The sequence below is a fragment of the Sceloporus undulatus genome, chromosome 2 (assembly GCF_019175285.1).
Source record: "Sceloporus undulatus isolate JIND9_A2432 ecotype Alabama chromosome 2, SceUnd_v1.1, whole genome shotgun sequence".
NCBI classification, from domain to species: Eukaryota; Metazoa; Chordata; class Lepidosauria; order Squamata; family Phrynosomatidae; genus Sceloporus; species Sceloporus undulatus.
The window spans coordinates 60,483,115-60,501,141 of NC_056523.1; the positions used below are offsets into that span (position 1 = coordinate 60,483,115).

The 18,027-nt window shown below is 38.9% G+C and overlaps 1 protein-coding gene across 1 annotated transcript in view; it reads left to right on the top strand.

Annotated features, from left to right (window-relative positions):
* The window catches only part of ACTR8 (actin related protein 8), a 27,505-nt gene extending 9,994 nt beyond the window's left edge, over positions 1 to 17,511 (top strand). Inside the window, exons 2-13 of the mRNA XM_042454058.1 lie at positions 3,272 to 3,442; positions 4,278 to 4,388; positions 5,372 to 5,476; positions 7,730 to 7,903; positions 8,788 to 8,881; positions 9,555 to 9,687; positions 10,276 to 10,429; positions 12,771 to 12,866; positions 13,233 to 13,373; positions 14,396 to 14,660; positions 15,811 to 15,974; positions 17,259 to 17,511. Coding sequence (XP_042309992.1) covers positions 3,314 to 3,442; positions 4,278 to 4,388; positions 5,372 to 5,476; positions 7,730 to 7,903; positions 8,788 to 8,881; positions 9,555 to 9,687; positions 10,276 to 10,429; positions 12,771 to 12,866; positions 13,233 to 13,373; positions 14,396 to 14,660; positions 15,811 to 15,974; positions 17,259 to 17,402 — 1,710 coding nt within the window. The 5' untranslated portion in view covers positions 3,272 to 3,313 and the 3' untranslated portion in view covers positions 17,403 to 17,511. The remainder of the gene's footprint in view (positions 1 to 3,271; positions 3,443 to 4,277; positions 4,389 to 5,371; positions 5,477 to 7,729; positions 7,904 to 8,787; positions 8,882 to 9,554; positions 9,688 to 10,275; positions 10,430 to 12,770; positions 12,867 to 13,232; positions 13,374 to 14,395; positions 14,661 to 15,810; positions 15,975 to 17,258) is intronic.
* The last annotated feature ends 516 nt before the right edge of the window (positions 17,512 to 18,027 follow it).

Genomic DNA, 18,027 nt, shown 5'->3' on the forward strand with positions numbered 1-18,027 from the left:
AAGGGTTTGCCACTGCCTTCCTCTGAGGAGGCTGAGAGAGTGTGACTTGCCCAGTGGGTTTCCATGGCCGATTCAAACCCTGGTTTCCAGAATCCTAGTCTAGCGCTCAAACCGCTACGCCACACTGGGTCTCAGTACCTAGGGTTTCCATGGCCATGCCAGGATTCGAACCCTGGTCTCCAGAGTCCTAAGTCCAGCCTTCAAATCACTAAGTTTGCCATGGCCTTCCTCTAGAGGCTGAGAGAGTGTGACTTGCCTAAGGTCAGCCCCAGGGGTTTTCCATGGCTGAGCTGAGATCCTCCAGAATGGCATCACCATGTTGTTGTTGTTGTTGTTGTTGTTGTTTTAATGGCTGTGCTGCTGCCACATTTCAGGATAAATGCGGTTTGACACAGCTTTAACTGCAATGGCTCTTGACAATAAAACCCTTGAGAGTCACCATAAGTTGGAAATGACTTGAAGGCAGATAATGGCTACATGCACACTGTGGAAATAATGCCATTTGACACCACTTTAACTGCCGTGGCTCCATGTTATGGATACCTAGGATTTGTAGTTTTCTGGGGCACCAGAGCTCTGTGACAGAGAAGGCTAAATGTCTCACAAAAGATGTTGTTGTGTGCCTTCAAGTCATTTGTGACTTATGGCGACCCTCAGGTGAGCCTATCATGGGGTTTTCTTGGCAAGGTTTGTTCAGAGGTGGCATCTTCTGAGGCTGAGAGTGTATGACGTAGAACTACAAATCCAAAAGTTCCTTGGCATTCAGGCATGGCAGTGAAAACAGTGTCACACTGCATTTATTTCTTTAGTGTAGATGCTGCAGATTAGGTCTTAGTTTATACAGTGGGGGCCCTTGGTATCTGCTAGGGTTTGGTTCCAGGACTCCTCCCCAGTGGATAATAAAATCTATAGATGCTCAAGCCCCATTATATACAATGGGATAGTGAAATGGTGTCCCTTATATAAAAAATGGCAAAATCAAAATTTGCTTATTGGAATTTATATTTTTAAAAATATTTTCAAGCTGTCGATGGCTGGATAAATACATACAAAAAGATCCATGGATATGGAGGTCCTACTGTACATTTATCCAAATGAGATTGATAAGGTGTTTTGCACCAATCCATGCGTCTGATCAAGTAAGCTTAGGCTGCATCCACACTGCAGAAATACAGTAATCCGGTTTGAAACCAGCAACAAACTACACTTCCCAGAATTCTGTTGAATCATAGAATCATAGAATCATAGCATTGAGCCACAGCAGTTAAAATGGTGTCGGATGGGATTATTTCTGCACTGCAGATGCAGCCTCTGTCTAGCAAAGTGTATGCTACTAACTTCTTTCTTTCAGTTAGTCTCAATGGTGTTACAAGACCCCTTTGAATCATTCAAGTTAGGTAGTATCAAGTTTGAATTTACTTTCTGCTGGTCTTGTCTTCTTCACAGGGTTGTAGACATGCCATGAAAACCAAATGCACGTGCATAGGATGCGGGAAGCAGGGTACATGGTTCAGCAGTACTACATGCAAAAAGGGCTTTAGGATTGTTATCAGTCATAAGTTCAACATGAGCCAGCAGTGTGATGCTGCACAAAGAAGGCCAGTGCTATTTTAACCTGCATGAATAAAAGCATAAGCCTGTTACAGACTGCCAAAATAAAGCTGCTTCGGGTCTCTTTGGAGGTATGCTATTTAAATGATGCATGGGTCCTAAGAGTCCGGAGGTCGCACCAAAGCCACACTCCATTTCTAAGCACTGGAGTGCAGCTTTGGTGCAGCTTCCGGATTCTTAGGACCCATGCATCATTTAAATAGCATATCTCCAAAGAGACCCGAAGCAGCTTTATTTTGGCAGTCTGTAACAGGCCATAGTTTCAAATTCAAGGGAAGTAATAGCATCCCTATATTCTGCACTAGTCAGGCTTCATCTGGAGTATGACATTTACTTCTGGTTGCTTCATAATAAGAAGGATGTAGGCAAGTTGGAGTAGGTTCAGAGAAGGGCAACAAGGATGTTAAGTGGAATAGAGGAGAGGTTGAAGTAGCTGGGCTTGTTCAGCTTGGAGAAGAAAAGACTGAGGGGATGACATGATTGTACTCCAACTAATATCTTCAGGGCAGTCACAGAGAAGAGAGGAGGGGCAGGCCTGCTCTGTGCTGCCCAAAAGGGTAGGTCCATGTGTAATAGTTTTAAGTTACAGGAGAATAAATTTTCATTGAATTATAGAACCATAGAGTTGGAAGAGACCACAAGGGCCAGTCAATCCAACCCCCTCCCATGCAGCAACTCACAATCAAAGCACCCCCGACAGATGGCCATTCAGCCTCTGTTTAAAAACATCCAAAGAAGAAGACTCCAGCAAACTCTGAGACAGTGGTGTTCCAAAGTCAAACAGCTCTTACTGTCAGGAAGTTCTTCCTAATGTTTAGGTGGAATCTCTTTCCTTGTAGTTTGAATCCATTGCTCTGGGTTCTAATCTCTGGAGCAGCAGAAAACAAGCTTGCTTCATCCTCAACATGACACCCCTTCACATATGTAAATCATATCTCCTCTTAAACGTCTCTTCTCCAGGCTAAACATACCAAACTCCCCCAAGTCTCTCATATGCATGACTTCCAGACCCTTCACCATTTTGGTCACCCTCTTCTGGACACGTTCCAGCTTCTCACCATCCTATTTTGTTTGAATGTTAAAAGGAACTTCGTGACTGTGAGAATGGCTTGGTGATGGAATCAATTGCCTAGAGAGGTGGTGGGGTCTCCTTCTCTGGATGTCTTCAAAATGACGCTAGGGATGCTTTACTTGAAGATCTGCATTGGGCTGGATGGCCCATGAGACCCCTTCCAACACTGTGATTCCACAATGAGTAAAGCTCTTCCCCCCTCACTGTTTTATTGCAATAGCTCCCCCAAGCAGCCATTCTTCAGGGAAGCATCCGGCACCTAAAGGCACCATATTCCACCCGATCTTGAAAGCTAAGCAGAATCAGCCCTGGCTAGTACTTAGATGGGAAACCACCAATGAATACTAGGTGCTGTAGGCTATATTTCAGAATAAGGAGTTGGCAAAACCACCTCTGAGTGTTCCTTGCCTAAGAAAACCCCATACGTTGATATGCAACTTGAAGGCACACACACATAGCTCAAGGGGCAAATTACTTAAATTTCCAACACTGAAAGGGGATAGATTTTCAGAAAGTTGTGGGCTGTTTATTTAAACATCTACAAAGCCTTTAGTGGTATTCTTTAAACTATGTTGTTTTGTCTTTTAGCAAATACAGAGCAACTTCATTGTGGTGATACATCCCGGCTCAATGACCTTGCGGATTGGCAGAGCAACAGACACACTTCCTGTCAGCATTCCTCACATCATTGCAAGAAGACACAAACAGCCAGGGCAACCCATACACAAAGACAGTTGGCTTCTTAGAGAAGGACTCAATGTAAGTCCTACACATTTGAGTGAACCAGTAGCTGGGCATTTGAAATGCCTTGTTTTCTAAACTCAGCCTCTTGTGCTTAATTTGCATAGCCATCCACACTTCTCAAAGAGTGTACCTGGATTGTGCAGTAACACCTGGTCTATATAGTGACTTGTGTTTGTCTTGCATCATGTGAGCCAGTTACATATGGGAATTGACAAAGGCTATGGCATTAGGTTATACATTGCTCTAGATTGAAGAGGGGTAAACCTAACACAGGGGACCACATTGCACAAGATTATTTTTGACAGATATCAGTGCTGTGTGAGAAAACAGCAAGTACACTGTCATTTTTAATGTACATGTGTGTACCTTTTATTTTTATCGGTGTAATTAGCTGTCTCATGTGTACAAGTTCTTTTTTTTAAAAAAAATTGTGTAGTGCATGGATGGAAAATTATTATTTTATTTATTTATATTCCGCCTTCCTCCCAGTACAGGGGCTCAAGGCAGCTAACAAAATTTAAAACAGTCTTGTTTAAAAACCCTTGGTCTTTCAGATGTTGAAATCCAACTCTCATTAAAAAAAACATACAAGAACATTGCACTACCTGCCTGCAGATATATACTTAGAACTGTGATCTAATAAGATCTTTATTCTAGGAGGGGTAGTTAAAAGATGGTGAGAAAAATCAATCACATGGGGTAATAGTTTGGAATTTTATAAAGATATTTTTTTGCAGAAAGGCATATTTGGTATAGTCTTTGTGTGCTCTACTGGCTACTGTAATATCCATTGTAAAGATGTATTTCTGTTTTATAGAGGAAAGCCAATGTCTTGTTTGTTTTCATTTAGAAACCTGAAAGTACTGAACAAAGACAAAATGGTCTTAAAATGGTTGACCAAGCAATATGGTCCAAAAAGATGTCAAACGGTGCCAGGCGTATACCAGTGTCACCTGATCAGGTATCCTATCTGTGCATTGTCATTAATAGAAATTATGTTTTTGTGGTATAAAAGCAGCAGTCTGCTGGCACCTTATAATAAATGGGCTGAGCAATCTTGTAGGGAGCAGAATAGAGGTTGTGGTGAAGGAGCATTGGCTTCATTTCTGTGGCGTGTTGAGGGAACAAAATCCAGTGAATCTGCATCCTTCCCTGAGCTGCTCCCATCACCCACCTTTTTACCTCTTAAAGCTGGAGAAACACTGATACAGGCAGGAAGTGTCACACCAATTTCCCCCTTAATACAGAGAGAATAGCTGCAGTAGCAGAACTTCCTGCCAAGGAGGACTTCTGTGAATGTGCTTTCCTCATTCTGGGCAGATGTAGAGATTCACCATGTGGAATACAGCCACCCAAGGGACCATAGGATTGCTCCTTTCATTTTTTTCACATTAGTTGAAGGGGTAGGAAGGCATCATAGCTCAGTGACAGAATGCACATCCCACATTCAGAAAAACTCAGTCTGCTGAAAAAAGGGTGATGTGAAAGCCTCTCCCTGAGACTTATGCAGCACTACCAGTCAGAATCTGGGCTTATAGCAGTGGCCATGCTGGCTAGGGGTTCTGGGAGTTGTAGTCCTAGAAGTAAATAAATATCATCATCATATCATCATATGCTATACAGTAAATTCAAAGCTCTGGTCAGAGTTGATTCTATGATTTATTTTATGTTTTGCCGTGTGCAGGTGAAGCAGCTCTCAGTGTTATTTAAGGTGCTACCAGACTGACTGTTGCTTTTGGTACAACAAAGTAATACTCCTCTGGAGCTGTATTTCTTTGGATCAAGTTTAAGCAAATCAAGCAGCATTTAGCAACACATACACACAGATTCACATGTCTTTAGATAGCATATGAATAAAATAATATACATTCAGACCTAGATGAGTTTCAAGTATGCTAATATTTTCCCACTCTTTATTTCATGTTTGGAATTTACATTTTTTAGGCTCGATCTTATAACAGACAGATGAGACCTGCCATTTTAGAACACAGCTCTGGGACAAAATGGACAAACACTGCACATCACCCAGAATATGTTGTTGGAGAAGAGGTAAGTATCAGTCTCCTTGCCTGTCTAACTTGGACTTAACAACTGCATAGCCATGTGTATTTTTAAAAGTTGTACTTGGATCATCAGCAGTGGCTGTGTACAAAGTAATTAGCCAACATGAGAACCCAGAAATCCTCCCCTCCCCTTTTTTTTTACTCTCTCAACATTTACCTAGATTATATCTGGATACATTGATGGGCTGAAGATAAAAAAGGACAGAAACCTCTTGTATGCTTTCTTTCCTGGTTAACTCTTGACCAGCCAGATTTATAAGCCTCAAATGAAGAAATAAGCAGGAGTGAACATAGCTGCAAATGAAGTGGGTGGGTGGCACAATCTTTAGATGGGGTTATTTTTCCCCATGTGGCCTAGCAAATATTGGCTTTTTATTACCACCTTCAAATTACATTTTGTTATTGTAAAAGTTTCAAACTAATAGGAGTCCAGGCTGTATCAAATTTGTTCTTCCTTAATTTTTTTGTAATACTTGTCCAATAAAGGAAAGTGGAAACTGAACTGGGCTGCCTTGTACATTCAGTGCAGCTGTGATTTGGTTTCTTCAGCAGAGGCAAGTAAGAACACTGTGGCAAAATGCTGCATATGGGTTGGCCTCATTTTTGTTAAAATTTTGTTCCTTGTTAAAAATAAAAGCTAAACTGTGTTGTATGCTGCAGTATATTTAGAAAATTGCATTACATATCATTTTATAATTATTTATTTTTCTCACTAATAGGACTCTAATTGCTCATTGCAGTTAAGACTGATTTTTAGTTTTCTGAGTGGCAACTGTTTTTGCAGATTTCCCTATGAGAAACAAAACAACACTAGAAGGCTATCCTTTAAAACTTGCATTTTTCACTTTCTCTTCTGTCTCTCTGATATTGCCCCTACTAGATGTTTGTTCAGATTTTTTTACAGATGGGATGGGGAAACTGTGATGCATGGGCTACTCTATGGTGGCATGGGCATGTCAGCAAATGTGTGCACATGCATATATATACATGGCAGGAGGGAGAGATAGATGGCACAGTAAGGAAGAATGGTTGAAAGGGAGGTAGAATGGGGAAATACACAGGAAGGAGGGGATGGAGTGATTTTCAAACAGTGTGGCAGGACCCCCAGAGGTCATGAGAGTTGCTAAAGGGGGCACAAGACTTGGAGTCCCTGTTCCCTCCACCTCATCTCAAACTTTTTAATGTGTAAAATTTACACATGCATTCAGCTAAATACTAAATTTACATAAATAAAACTGATCTAATGTGAAGTTGAAGGCTTTCATGGCCGGTATCCATAGTTTTTTGTGGGTTTTTCGGGCTATGTGGCCATGTTCTAGCAGAGTTTCTTCCTGACGTTTCACCAGTATCTGTGGCTGGCATCTTCAGAGTAATGTCATTTCCTTATAAAATGTCAAAATAGTGTGAATGAAAATATGCACACTAAATAAACAAAGTATTTTTTTATATACTATGTTAGAATCATAGAATCGTAGAGTTGGAAGAGACCACAAGGGCCATCCACTCCAGCCCCTGCCATGCAGGAAATCTCAATCAAAGCATCCCCGACAGATGGCCATCCAGCCTCTGCTTAAAGACCTCCAAAGAAAGAGCCTCCACTACACTCCAAGGGAGTGTGTTCCACTGTCAAACAGCCCTTACTGTCAGGAAGTTCCTCCTAATGTTGAGGTGAAATCTCTTTTCCTGGAGCTTGCATTCATTGTTCAAGGTCCTGTTGAATGGGGAGAGAGTGACGTTCATGTGTATATGTAAAAGGGTAAAAGGTTTGAGTATCCCTGCTATAAACTCTTCCCACTGTCACTTTTGGCTTTGCTACTCATCATATGCTGTACAGTAAACTTTATGAAAGTTTTAATGATTATATTTTGAATGAGATTTATTTTGTTTTGTTTAACTCCTTACACTTCAGAATTCCCAGTAACTTAATTTTCTGGATCTTGTATGGGTAAATTAACAACATAAAATACAAAACAGCTATAAAACAATGAGGGTAAAATTATAAATGTCACAATCCAGTTGAACTTCCACTGAATCTTGCTGTTTCTGCCAGCATTGGCACGCACACTTGGCTGCTGCCTCCCAAGAAGCCCTAAAATTCTTAAGGGTAGAAGGCTTCAGAAAGGGAAGGACAACCCAATTTGGATGTCAACAAATATGGAAGTACAGCATAAATAAATAGAAATAATTAAACTAGAGGCAAAAATAAGACAGAGAAAATATGTTGGGTTTTTCTTTTCAGGCATTGTACGTTAACCCTCTGGACTGTTACAGTATTCATTGGCCCATCCGACGAGGACAGCTTAATCTTCACTCAGGACCCGGTGGCTCCCTTACAGCAGTCCTAGCTGATCTTGAAGTAATATGGTCACATGCAATCCAGAAATATTTAGAAATACCTCTGAAAGATTTGAAGGTAAGCTGTGACTTGCTTCAGCTGAATGTGACTGTGACCCTGATTTTCCATCATTTTTTTTGTAAAAGAATTTCGCCACTAAAGCCATTTGTAGTGAAGTAACAGTTTTTTCCACATAATCTCTCCCCTGGGGTCATCTAATGGCCCTGATGTGTTTTACACCTGTTAGGATAAGAAGCAAAAAGTTAGCACTGAAACAGAAGGCCATAACGTTGGAGTTAAATTCAACAGAAATGGACAGGAGAAGGTAGACTAAGTAGAAAAACTAGCAAAGCAAAGGTTATACAGTGAGTCCTTGGTTTGGTTCCAGGACCACCTGTGGACTGCGAAATCTGTGGATGCTCAAGTCCTATTAAATAAAATGGCATTGTAAAATAGTATCCCTTATATAAAGTGGCAAAATCAAAGTTTGTTTTTTGGAATTTTTTTTGGGGGGGGGTCACTTCAAGCCATGGGTGGTTGAATCCTAGGATGCAGAATCCGTCAATAAGGAGGGCCAACTGTGGTAGTCTTAAAATTTTAGCACGGGTCACAGGTATTAAAATTTTAGCACGGGGCACAAAAAATGGGATCTGGGAAGTGCTGAAAAGAAAGTAGAAGAACTGAAGTTTTGAAGTAGGTAAATAAGGAAGCTTTGTATCAACTTAGGCTTACAGAGCATATAATAACTTTCCCAGCAGAAACAGAATTTGAGATGCAAGGGCCATTTGAGTGAGCTGGAGAAAAATTATGGGGAAAATGTGGCATAACAGAACCCAAACCTGTTATGTTTGCTGGTGCCCTAACTGAAATACCTATATGGTGAAAATAACCAATTATTTATTTATTTCAATTTCCTAACTTTCTCCATGAAGAAGAATTCTAATTTTTCTTCTCTTTCTCAGTATTACAGATGCATTTTATTAATTCCAGACATTTATAATAAACAACATGTGAAGGAAATAGTAAACATGATCCTAATGAAGATGGGCTTCTCAGGTAAGAAAGCAGTGTCCTCTGTAGTCATCCACCATGGATGTTATGCAAGAATTTGAAGATGTTACTGCTTTGGATTAAAATTCCCCGAATCCCTCAAACTACATGCCCATGTAGATGTATACAGATACCAGCTGCTGTTAACTTCGGTGTTCTCACAGACTCCCAAACTGAGAACTGCTTTCCAATGATTGCTGTTACATGATGGTGGTATATATTGTTAGATATGGGAAGCAGTATGGAAATGGATATGATGATGATGAAGATGATATATATTATATGAATACTAAAACATGATTGTGTACGTTTTTCCAACCATTTGGTACACATCTGCAGACATCCACATACAACTGTATGGGATAGCAGCTCAGTTTTTGTATGTAGGTGGCATGTTGCTTGATATAAGAGATAAAGTGAGATCTAGCTACAAGATTTTATTTAATGTCTCATTGCTTGTCAATCAAAGCTTAGAGATCAGCTGGAAGTACAATGTCCTGGGTCATAGATGCAATATTAAATAGAAAGGCTGTGTTTTCAGAATTATTGTCATGGTGACAGATTGCAAATTTGCAGAATAAATGGATAGCTATAGGCATGTTTTATTTGTCCCTTTGTAGCATGTTTATGAACACTATGTCTGGGTATAAGCATAATCTGCCTGCTGTACTTTTCTCAGGAATAGTGGTGCATCAAGAATCTGTCTGTGCTACTTTTGGAAGTGGCTTAGGTAGTGCATGTGTTGTTGATGTGGGGGACCAGAAGACAGGTGTCTGCTGTGTTGAAGATGGTGTTTCACATCGTAACACCAGGTAACTATCAAAAAGCAGGAGTATTTATATATTTTAATATTCCTCCATCATAGTCTGATTGTGCCAAAGAGTGATATGCTAGGTAAAGTCCTTTTAATATATTATAATATTCAGCATCCTACTGAGAAGCTTTTGACATAGCATTAAAATACCAGTACAATTTTGTGTTTGTGACTTAGGGATTCCTGAAGTCAGTGAAGCATGTGTGTGCTGCTGCAGCAAACCATGGTTCTGATCAATGACATGAGTAGATGAGTAATACTTGATTTAACATTGTTGTTGTCATTTCTGATTTATGGTAACCCTAACCTTGAGGCTTTCTTGGCAAGATTTGTTCGGGAGCTGCCTTTGCCTTCAGTCTGAAGCCGAGAGAGGCTTGCCCAAGGTCACTCATGACTGAGTATGAATTCAAACCCTAGTCTCCATAGTCCAGCACTTCACTACATCATGCTGGCTTTCCAACATTATTCTGTAACATTATTCTGTAACGTTACTCTTAAGTTATTTAATCTTCCTGCCTCAAGATGCAAAGGTTTGTTTCAGAAAAAAAGACATCAGACCCCTAAATGCTCTTAATTTTTGTCTTAGGTTATGCCTTGCATATGGAGGTTCTGATGTGTCAAGATGCTTCTATTGGCTTATGCAGCGAGCTGGATTCCCTTACAGAGACTGTCATTTATCTAAAAAGACAGATTGCCTTCTCCTCCAGCACTTAAAAGAAACATTTTGTCATTTAGACCAGGTAAGGTTTAAGACCAAGCGAGAAGCCATACCCTCCTGCTTTGCTTTGTTCCATGCCCATCTTTTGATCTCTTCGCTTTCATCAAAAGGACCCTGTAGTTGTTAGATGTGTGATGAAAGATGACAGAGATTTATGAAAGAAATACTAAATATGATGTAATTATTTCCTTGTGTCTCAGATTGTTAGAATGCAGGGACATCCAGTTCTCAGTTGCAATAAGGCAGTGGAGAAGTACTTGGGATTTGCTTGAAAGATCAGTTAAGCAGAATCACTTCAAAAAAATACTGTTAGGATACTTCTTCATTTTTGTGCTACATTTCTTTATGAGTAGCTTTATTTGGTGCATTCAGGTGTTAGTGTTCCTATTATATCTTTATGCCATTCTGTAGTACCTGTCAAAAATAGTTACAGTTTAAGCTTCCTGTTTTGTTTGTATTCTGTATAACCTACCTGTGTGGAAAAGGCAGGAAAATAAATAATCCAATGAAATTGACAGGCTCAGAAGAAGTAGAACTTATCCCCAAAAGATATTGTTATGGCCACAGATTTAGATAGTTGTAAAAAAGATCAGTCAGATTCAGGGAGGATATTTCTGTGAACAGCTGTTAGCTAGAATAGCTAAAAATGAGGCTTTCTGAAAGCAATTTGTCTCCAGCGATGAGACACTGTGACCAAAGATCAGAGGGGATTCTCACTGTGATATGTTGCTTATGAGCTTCACAAAAACATCTTCTGACCATTAATGGAAATGCTGTGGTGGATATAGCTTTGCTGATACCTAGTAATACAATTCTTTTGTTCTTTAGGAGGCATTTTTCTACATTACTCAAAAATGGCAACCTTTTCAATGCTATCTTTTCTGTATTCAGAAAAATTCAGAAGAACCAAACTGGATCAGACAAAAATCCTGTCTAGTCCATTCCATTCACAAAGTTGCTGATGAAGTTTATTTGTCTTCTTTTTAAGTTGCAAAGGAACAATTGTTCAGGTCACTACAGGAGAAAGAAAAGCAAACATCATGAAAAAAATTACAAGACTAATGTGGTTCTTCTGAAAACTTTGGCCTTTGCTGGTTTCCTTTATATAGACTGTAATCCTAACTTAAAGTTTCACCAGCTGCAGGGAATTATGCAGAACTCTCTTTAACCAGCTGATCTCAGAGATCTGCCAACAAGGGAATTTATTATCAAAACTGTTTGTCTGGCAAAGATTTGCCTGAAGATGACCCCCAAAAAGAATACAAAGGGCAAAGTGAGGGAACTGTTGACATTCCATTAGCTTTAAAGTGTATCTAGCCTAAGAATGCAGCCACGATGCTGGCACAGCATTAGACCTGGATGAGTCTAAGTAGTTTGTGGCATCCATGGACAGGGAGGGGTTTGGATTCAGCACAGCTTCAGCTGGTCTAGTGTTCATCATGATCAATAGGACTGAGGTGTTAATCAGAACTTCAACTCAGCCTTTTCAGCATTCTGCACTTCTGGCTTTTCAGCTGCTTCGTGTAACTTTATCCACTGCCTTATTGTTTTGAATGAAATTCCATTAGGATTGTGAAAAGGATCTTGGCAAAAAACTGAAAGTACAAATAATAATAATAATAATAATAATAATAATAATAATAATAATAATAAATATCCCAACTTTTCCTAAGGAAATCAAGGGTTACATAGTAAAATACAATAAACATACAATATAAAATAAGACTTTCATTTTAAAAAGAAATCCCAAGCTATTAATCAACCACCCTACCCCCTAATTTCCTGGTGAGGGGAGAGAGGGGAAGAAAGAAGAGAAGCCTCTAGCCATAGGTGCTTTGGGAGGAAACAATCCATAGTTTGCCTGGTGGAACTTGATGCCATGTCTTCCTGCTCCAGAAGGGAAGAACAACAGTGCTGCTGCTGCTGCTGCTGTGTCTTCAGCTCTCCATCTGCCAGTAAATGGTCACATTGGGGACCATATAGCAGCTAATAGGCGACAGGGAGGAGACAATGCATAGTTTGCCTGGTGGAACATATGCCATAACTTCCTGCTTCATCCTCTGTTAACTATTAAAGATATAGAAGTCTTGTCTGTTCTTCACCTTGGCTACTCTAGAGTAAGTCCATTTAAACCTAACTTTGAATATATATATGTGTGTGTGTGTGTGTGTGTATGTAGATAGGTAGGTATATATCTATATATTTAGATTGTAAGCCTGAGGGCAAGGAAATGTCTAATTTTTAAAAAAATTAAGCTGCTCTGATAGCCTTTTGGCTGAAGAGTGGGGTATAAATACAATAAATAAATAATAGATAGGATGTGTTGTAAAACATTAATGTCATTTTCCTGTGTTCTTTGTCAGGATTTATCTGGACTGAAAGACCATGAGTTCCAGGTCCGTCACCCAGATTCCCCAGCTTTGTTATATCAGTTGCGCTTAGGAGATGAAAAATTACAGGTAAACAATTATGTTGTGTTTCAGGAGCTGCAAAAGTCAAGTGGAAAAGGAGTGAGATTTATTATTTTTCTGCAACTTACTTATCTAATCATTTTGTTTAATAGCTGTAATCATCAGCAGATGTACACTAGTAGAAATATGACATAACTAATCATTACTTTTTAATACTGAACAGTCAGATTATATAGCATCAAATCAAATATTTCTTTCTACGTATGCTGTTGCTAAGAGTTGTGTTGCCTGGAATGCAGTTTGATTCTGTGACCTTGTTGTTTTAATTATAAAACATGTACAAGACATTATTGGATGGAACTGTAAAAAAAAAGTTTGCAAGAATGTGATACTTTCCCCTTCTCTCACAATTAGGCTCCAATGGCATTATTTTATCCAGCAACATTTGGAATTGTGGGGCAGAAAATGACATCTTTACAACAGAGATCGCAAGGTGATCCTGAGGATCCACATGATGAACATTATCTCTTAGCTACACAAAGTAAGCAGGAGCAGGTGTGTTTGCAGCTGCTGCTTCTTTTTTTCTTCTCCTATGAGACTCATTCTCCGCATAGATCTAATTATAATTAATTAAAGCTTTACTTTCAGAGATTAGGTAGAGAATTATACTAATAGGACAGGTTTAGAGGCAGTTCTAGTTTTGCATTACATTAGCACTGTGCATTAAGATTTGAGCTTGCACATTTCTCCTTCTGATGCAGACTCAAGAAGGCTGTAAGTATTTGCTTCAGTTTTAGAATAACTACAGCTAAGGCCATGTCTGAACCTGGACAAAATGTGTATCATCTTGTGGTGGCTATTTGGAAGAAGGCAGCTTCAGACCATAGTTTATTAAGTTAACTTGTTTCAGCAAACCATATTAATCATTAAACAAATTGTGATTAATCTCAGATAAAAACAGTTCATCTTTTGACTGCTACACTAGAGAACGGTGCATGTCATCAGAAAGGGGAGCACATGAGTGTGAGGCTTCCTTGTAATTGAACACAATCTGGTAACATGCTATATCTGTGGCAAGGCTGATGCTTTAATTATTTCAGATCTTACCATATGAATTACCATTTGGGGATCCTGTTTCAAACACCTTCCATGATGGATGGTGTAAGAAGTCAAGGCAGGGCTTTCTCTGGAATAGCTTTGCTGCTGTGTAGTGCTTTCACCATTGAAATATCCATCTTTACTGAAAGCAGGGGACTGTAAATTGGTCAGCAGACTTTGAGAAGTCAGATTGTCAAACTGGATGGAGGAAAATGCTAAGTATGTTGACTATAGTCAATCCAGATGAGTGGAGTATAAGAATAACATGCTAGTTTTGTTCATGTTATTTATTCTTTTACTTTGTATGAAAAGTGAGGAATAGTTTTGTGGCTTTACAGACAGGGATGTTGATGTCTTGTCTGCATGGCTGCTCAAACTTAACATTTTTTTAAAAAATAAGCTACAGAACATATAATGTAGTGTAATCTTCTTTAAAGATAACATATTGTGGATTTTTTGTTTGTTTCTGGCTTTGTAAGTCTGCAAAAGCAACAGCTGATCGGAAGTCCATGTCCAAGCCTAGTGGATTTGAGGGAGATGTGCGTGGCCAATCTGCAAATGTTGCTGAAAATCTCTATCCTCCAGAAGTGGAGTTAGGCACTTCTCACGGAGAGTGTATTATTGGTGGAAATGATTCTGAAGAACCACTAACAGCTCACATGTCCAGAAAAACTGCTGTATCTCAGTTTGAAGGGAAAGCTTTAGGCCTTGACAAAGCAATTCTACATAGTATTGATTGCTGTGGTAAGAAAACTATATGCATTTACTGTATATACTCAACTATAAGTGGTGCTCATGTATAAGTCAAGGGCAGGTTTTGGAGTCAAAATTATGGATTTTGAAGTGACCCGTGGATAAATCAAGGATAAAAGAATGGAGCAAAGGATGTAAAGGATGAAGCAACGGAAAACAGTGACAAAGAACTTACAAAATTCCAGCAAGCATAACTGTTTGTGCTCATCCTAAAGGATGGATGGATGGATGGATGGATGGATGGATGAGAAAGCAGGGGGAGGGGGAGAGGTCAGTGCTTCCAAGACAGATTAGACTTTTGCCTTTCACCAGGGGATGGTTCCTTTTTAAAAAATAAGAGTTAAAATACAGTACTTACATTGACCCATGAATAAGTCAACTCAGATTTTTTGGGACAATTTTTTAACTAAAATTTCTAGACTTATGTATATACATGAGTATATACAGTACTTATTATTTTTGGTATTATGGCCAAGATTGCATGTTTTCATCATCATAAAATACATCTCTTATTATTCTTACCCATGGCCTGTTAATTACTGGTAACAACCTATAGAGCTATATACTGTCCAGGTTATCTGAAGGACCATATTCTCCATATGAGCCTGCCCATGTTTTGAGATCTGCTGGGGAAGTCCTCCTTTCTGTTCCACCGCCCTCACAGGTACATCTGGTGGGAACACAGGAGAGGACCTTCTCAGTAACTGCTCCCAGGCCTTGGAACTCCCTAGAGAAGTTAAACTGATGCCCATGTTGCTGTTATTCTGTGGGAAGATTAAGAGTTTTTGTTTTGCTTTGTTTCATCAGGCCTTTGAAGACTGCTCAGGATGGAAAGGGCCTTTCATAATGGGCTGCCTGCCAGTGTTTTATTTTTCTTTTTAATGGTCAGCCCTTTAACTGTTTTTTATTCTAATTATAATTATATTTTTAAACTTTTGTATGCTGTTAACTTTTAGCTGTATTTATTTTGATTGTGTCAGAGTCCTGGACTGGTTAAAAATGTATGACATGATAACAATAATAGAAATTTCAGTAGTAGTAATTGTGGCCAATTTGTCTTGAAGTAGCTGTTCACTAATTTGTAGTGTTTTAAAGTATTCTTCACAATTTTTATATCGTTTTTATGTTTGCGTTTTTCCAGCATCAGATGATACAAAGAAGAAAATGTATAGTTCAATCCTGGTAGTAGGAGGTGGTCTGATGTTTCACAAAGCCCAAGAATTTCTTCAGCATAGAATTCTCAACAAAATGCCTCCTTCTTTTCGGAGAGTTGTTGAAAATGTAGAAGTCATTACCAGACCTAAGGTACTTCCGTATAGATTATTTATATTTGGGTAAAAATTCAGTGGCTGAGAGTGAGGACAAGGTGATTGATATTTAAGGAAAGACAAATGTGCTATTTAGAAAGATAGTTAACTGAAATTTATAATTGAATATATTGGTCTATACAGAGAGCTGTTCATATGCTTTATTGACAAAAGCATGAAATATAGGAGGAATGAATACAATGCAACCCAAGGCTGTTTTTGTGATCTTTAATGCTTAGACTCCCTGGACTGCCCTTTTTGGGCCAAAAAATTGCTTATCCTGGAAGCCTACACATCACTTTTGAATATATGGCTTGGGTCTAGGCTATTTGAACGATCATATCTCTCTTTACAAACCCACTAGATCACTGAGATCATCCGGAGAAGCCCTCCTCTGTCTCACCACCATCTTAGGTGTGTTTGGTGGGAGCAAGAGAGGACCCTCCCGGTGGCTTCTCCCAAGCTCTGGAATGCCTTCCTTAGAGGGGCCAGGCTGACTCCATCCCTGCTTTCATTTCAGCAGCAGATAAAAACATTTTTATGCCACCAGGGTTTCTCACACTAACACGGGTGCTGTACGAGTTTTATAAAGCGTTTTTAAATTTTAAATTTGAATATGTAATGTTTTTAATTTTTGAAATTGTTTCTTTCTTAAACTTTGTATTTTTAATGCTTTGCACTGTTTTAACTTGGACTGTTTTAAATTTTGCTAGCCGCCTTGAGTCTCTGTACTGGGAAGAAAGGCAGGATATAAATAAATCAAAGAAGGAGGAGGAGGAGAAGTAGCAAGTCCTGTCTTTGCATTTCAGTAATGTTTTTTCAAAGGATGGTTTTACGGAGACATTAAAGAATTTCAGCAACCTCCAGAGATTTTGTTTTGTGGTTTGACATTTCTGGCAGTCCATGTGGCTCCTGCAGTTCCCACAGCAGAAAATTGGTGCCTGGACCCACCACAGTTGCTCTTACCTGAACTGCAGTGTTGCACAAGGAGCTTAACTAACATATAAGACTCAAAGAATCATCCTCTCTACTTAAAATTAAGACATAGCATTAGTGCAGCATCAACAAAATTATCCTTTTTGATACATACACATACAATGTATATTTGTGCTCATTTATGTTTATGGATATTATCAAGGATTTTTTAAACAAGACATATTTTGCAGTAAAATTTAGCCACATTTCTGAAATAGGAATCGTATTAAAGCAAAATATGTGAGATAGTGATATTTAGATTTCACTAACTGCCTGTCCATTCTTTTCGTGTCTGTTTTAAACTTAGGATATGGATCCTCGCTTGATTGCTTGGAAGGGGGGTGCTGTTTTAGCATGCCTGGATACAACACAGGAGCTTTGGATATATCAACGAGAATGGCAGCGTTTTGGTGTCCGAATGTTACGTGAAAGAGCAGCTTTTGTGTGGTGATACAGTAAAGTTTTAGAGATGATGGAATGCTGGTTGTAATGTTTTTCCTTTAGAATTCCAAACTTGCCCATAATCCTTTTTTTAAATAAAATAAAATAAAGGAAATGTATATGTGGTCTGTAATATTTTAAAAATGGGGGTGTAACAATAATAGAGAATTTCTACTCTTTTGAGCAGTATCAGTGAATTCTGTGGGTCTAATATAGCTACAGTGAATTGTGAATAAGCCAGTCTTTCTCAAGCAAAACATAATGGCCTTTGGTATGTTATAGGAAGGATGCTGATGGAAGGCAGGGGATCACAAGAAACAAAGATTTGGTCCAAAACTATAGACTGCCAAACAAAAATTTATTTTTCTATCGAAACACATATTACTTTTGTAGGAAAAGAAAGTCAACTTTTTACAACTTCTTTGAGACATTTGTACTTCTTGGACATCTATTTGCTGAATTGGAATAAAGAATAAGTATGTGTTTGTCTTCTTCCCTCTCTACTGCAGTAAGAATGAATAATTCTTAACATGAATGACTATTTGTAACTTTCAGAGTTTGGAGTAATAATACCATCTGAATATCTGAGATACTCAAGCCTCCATGCTTCAGTACCAACATACCACTCTTTCAAT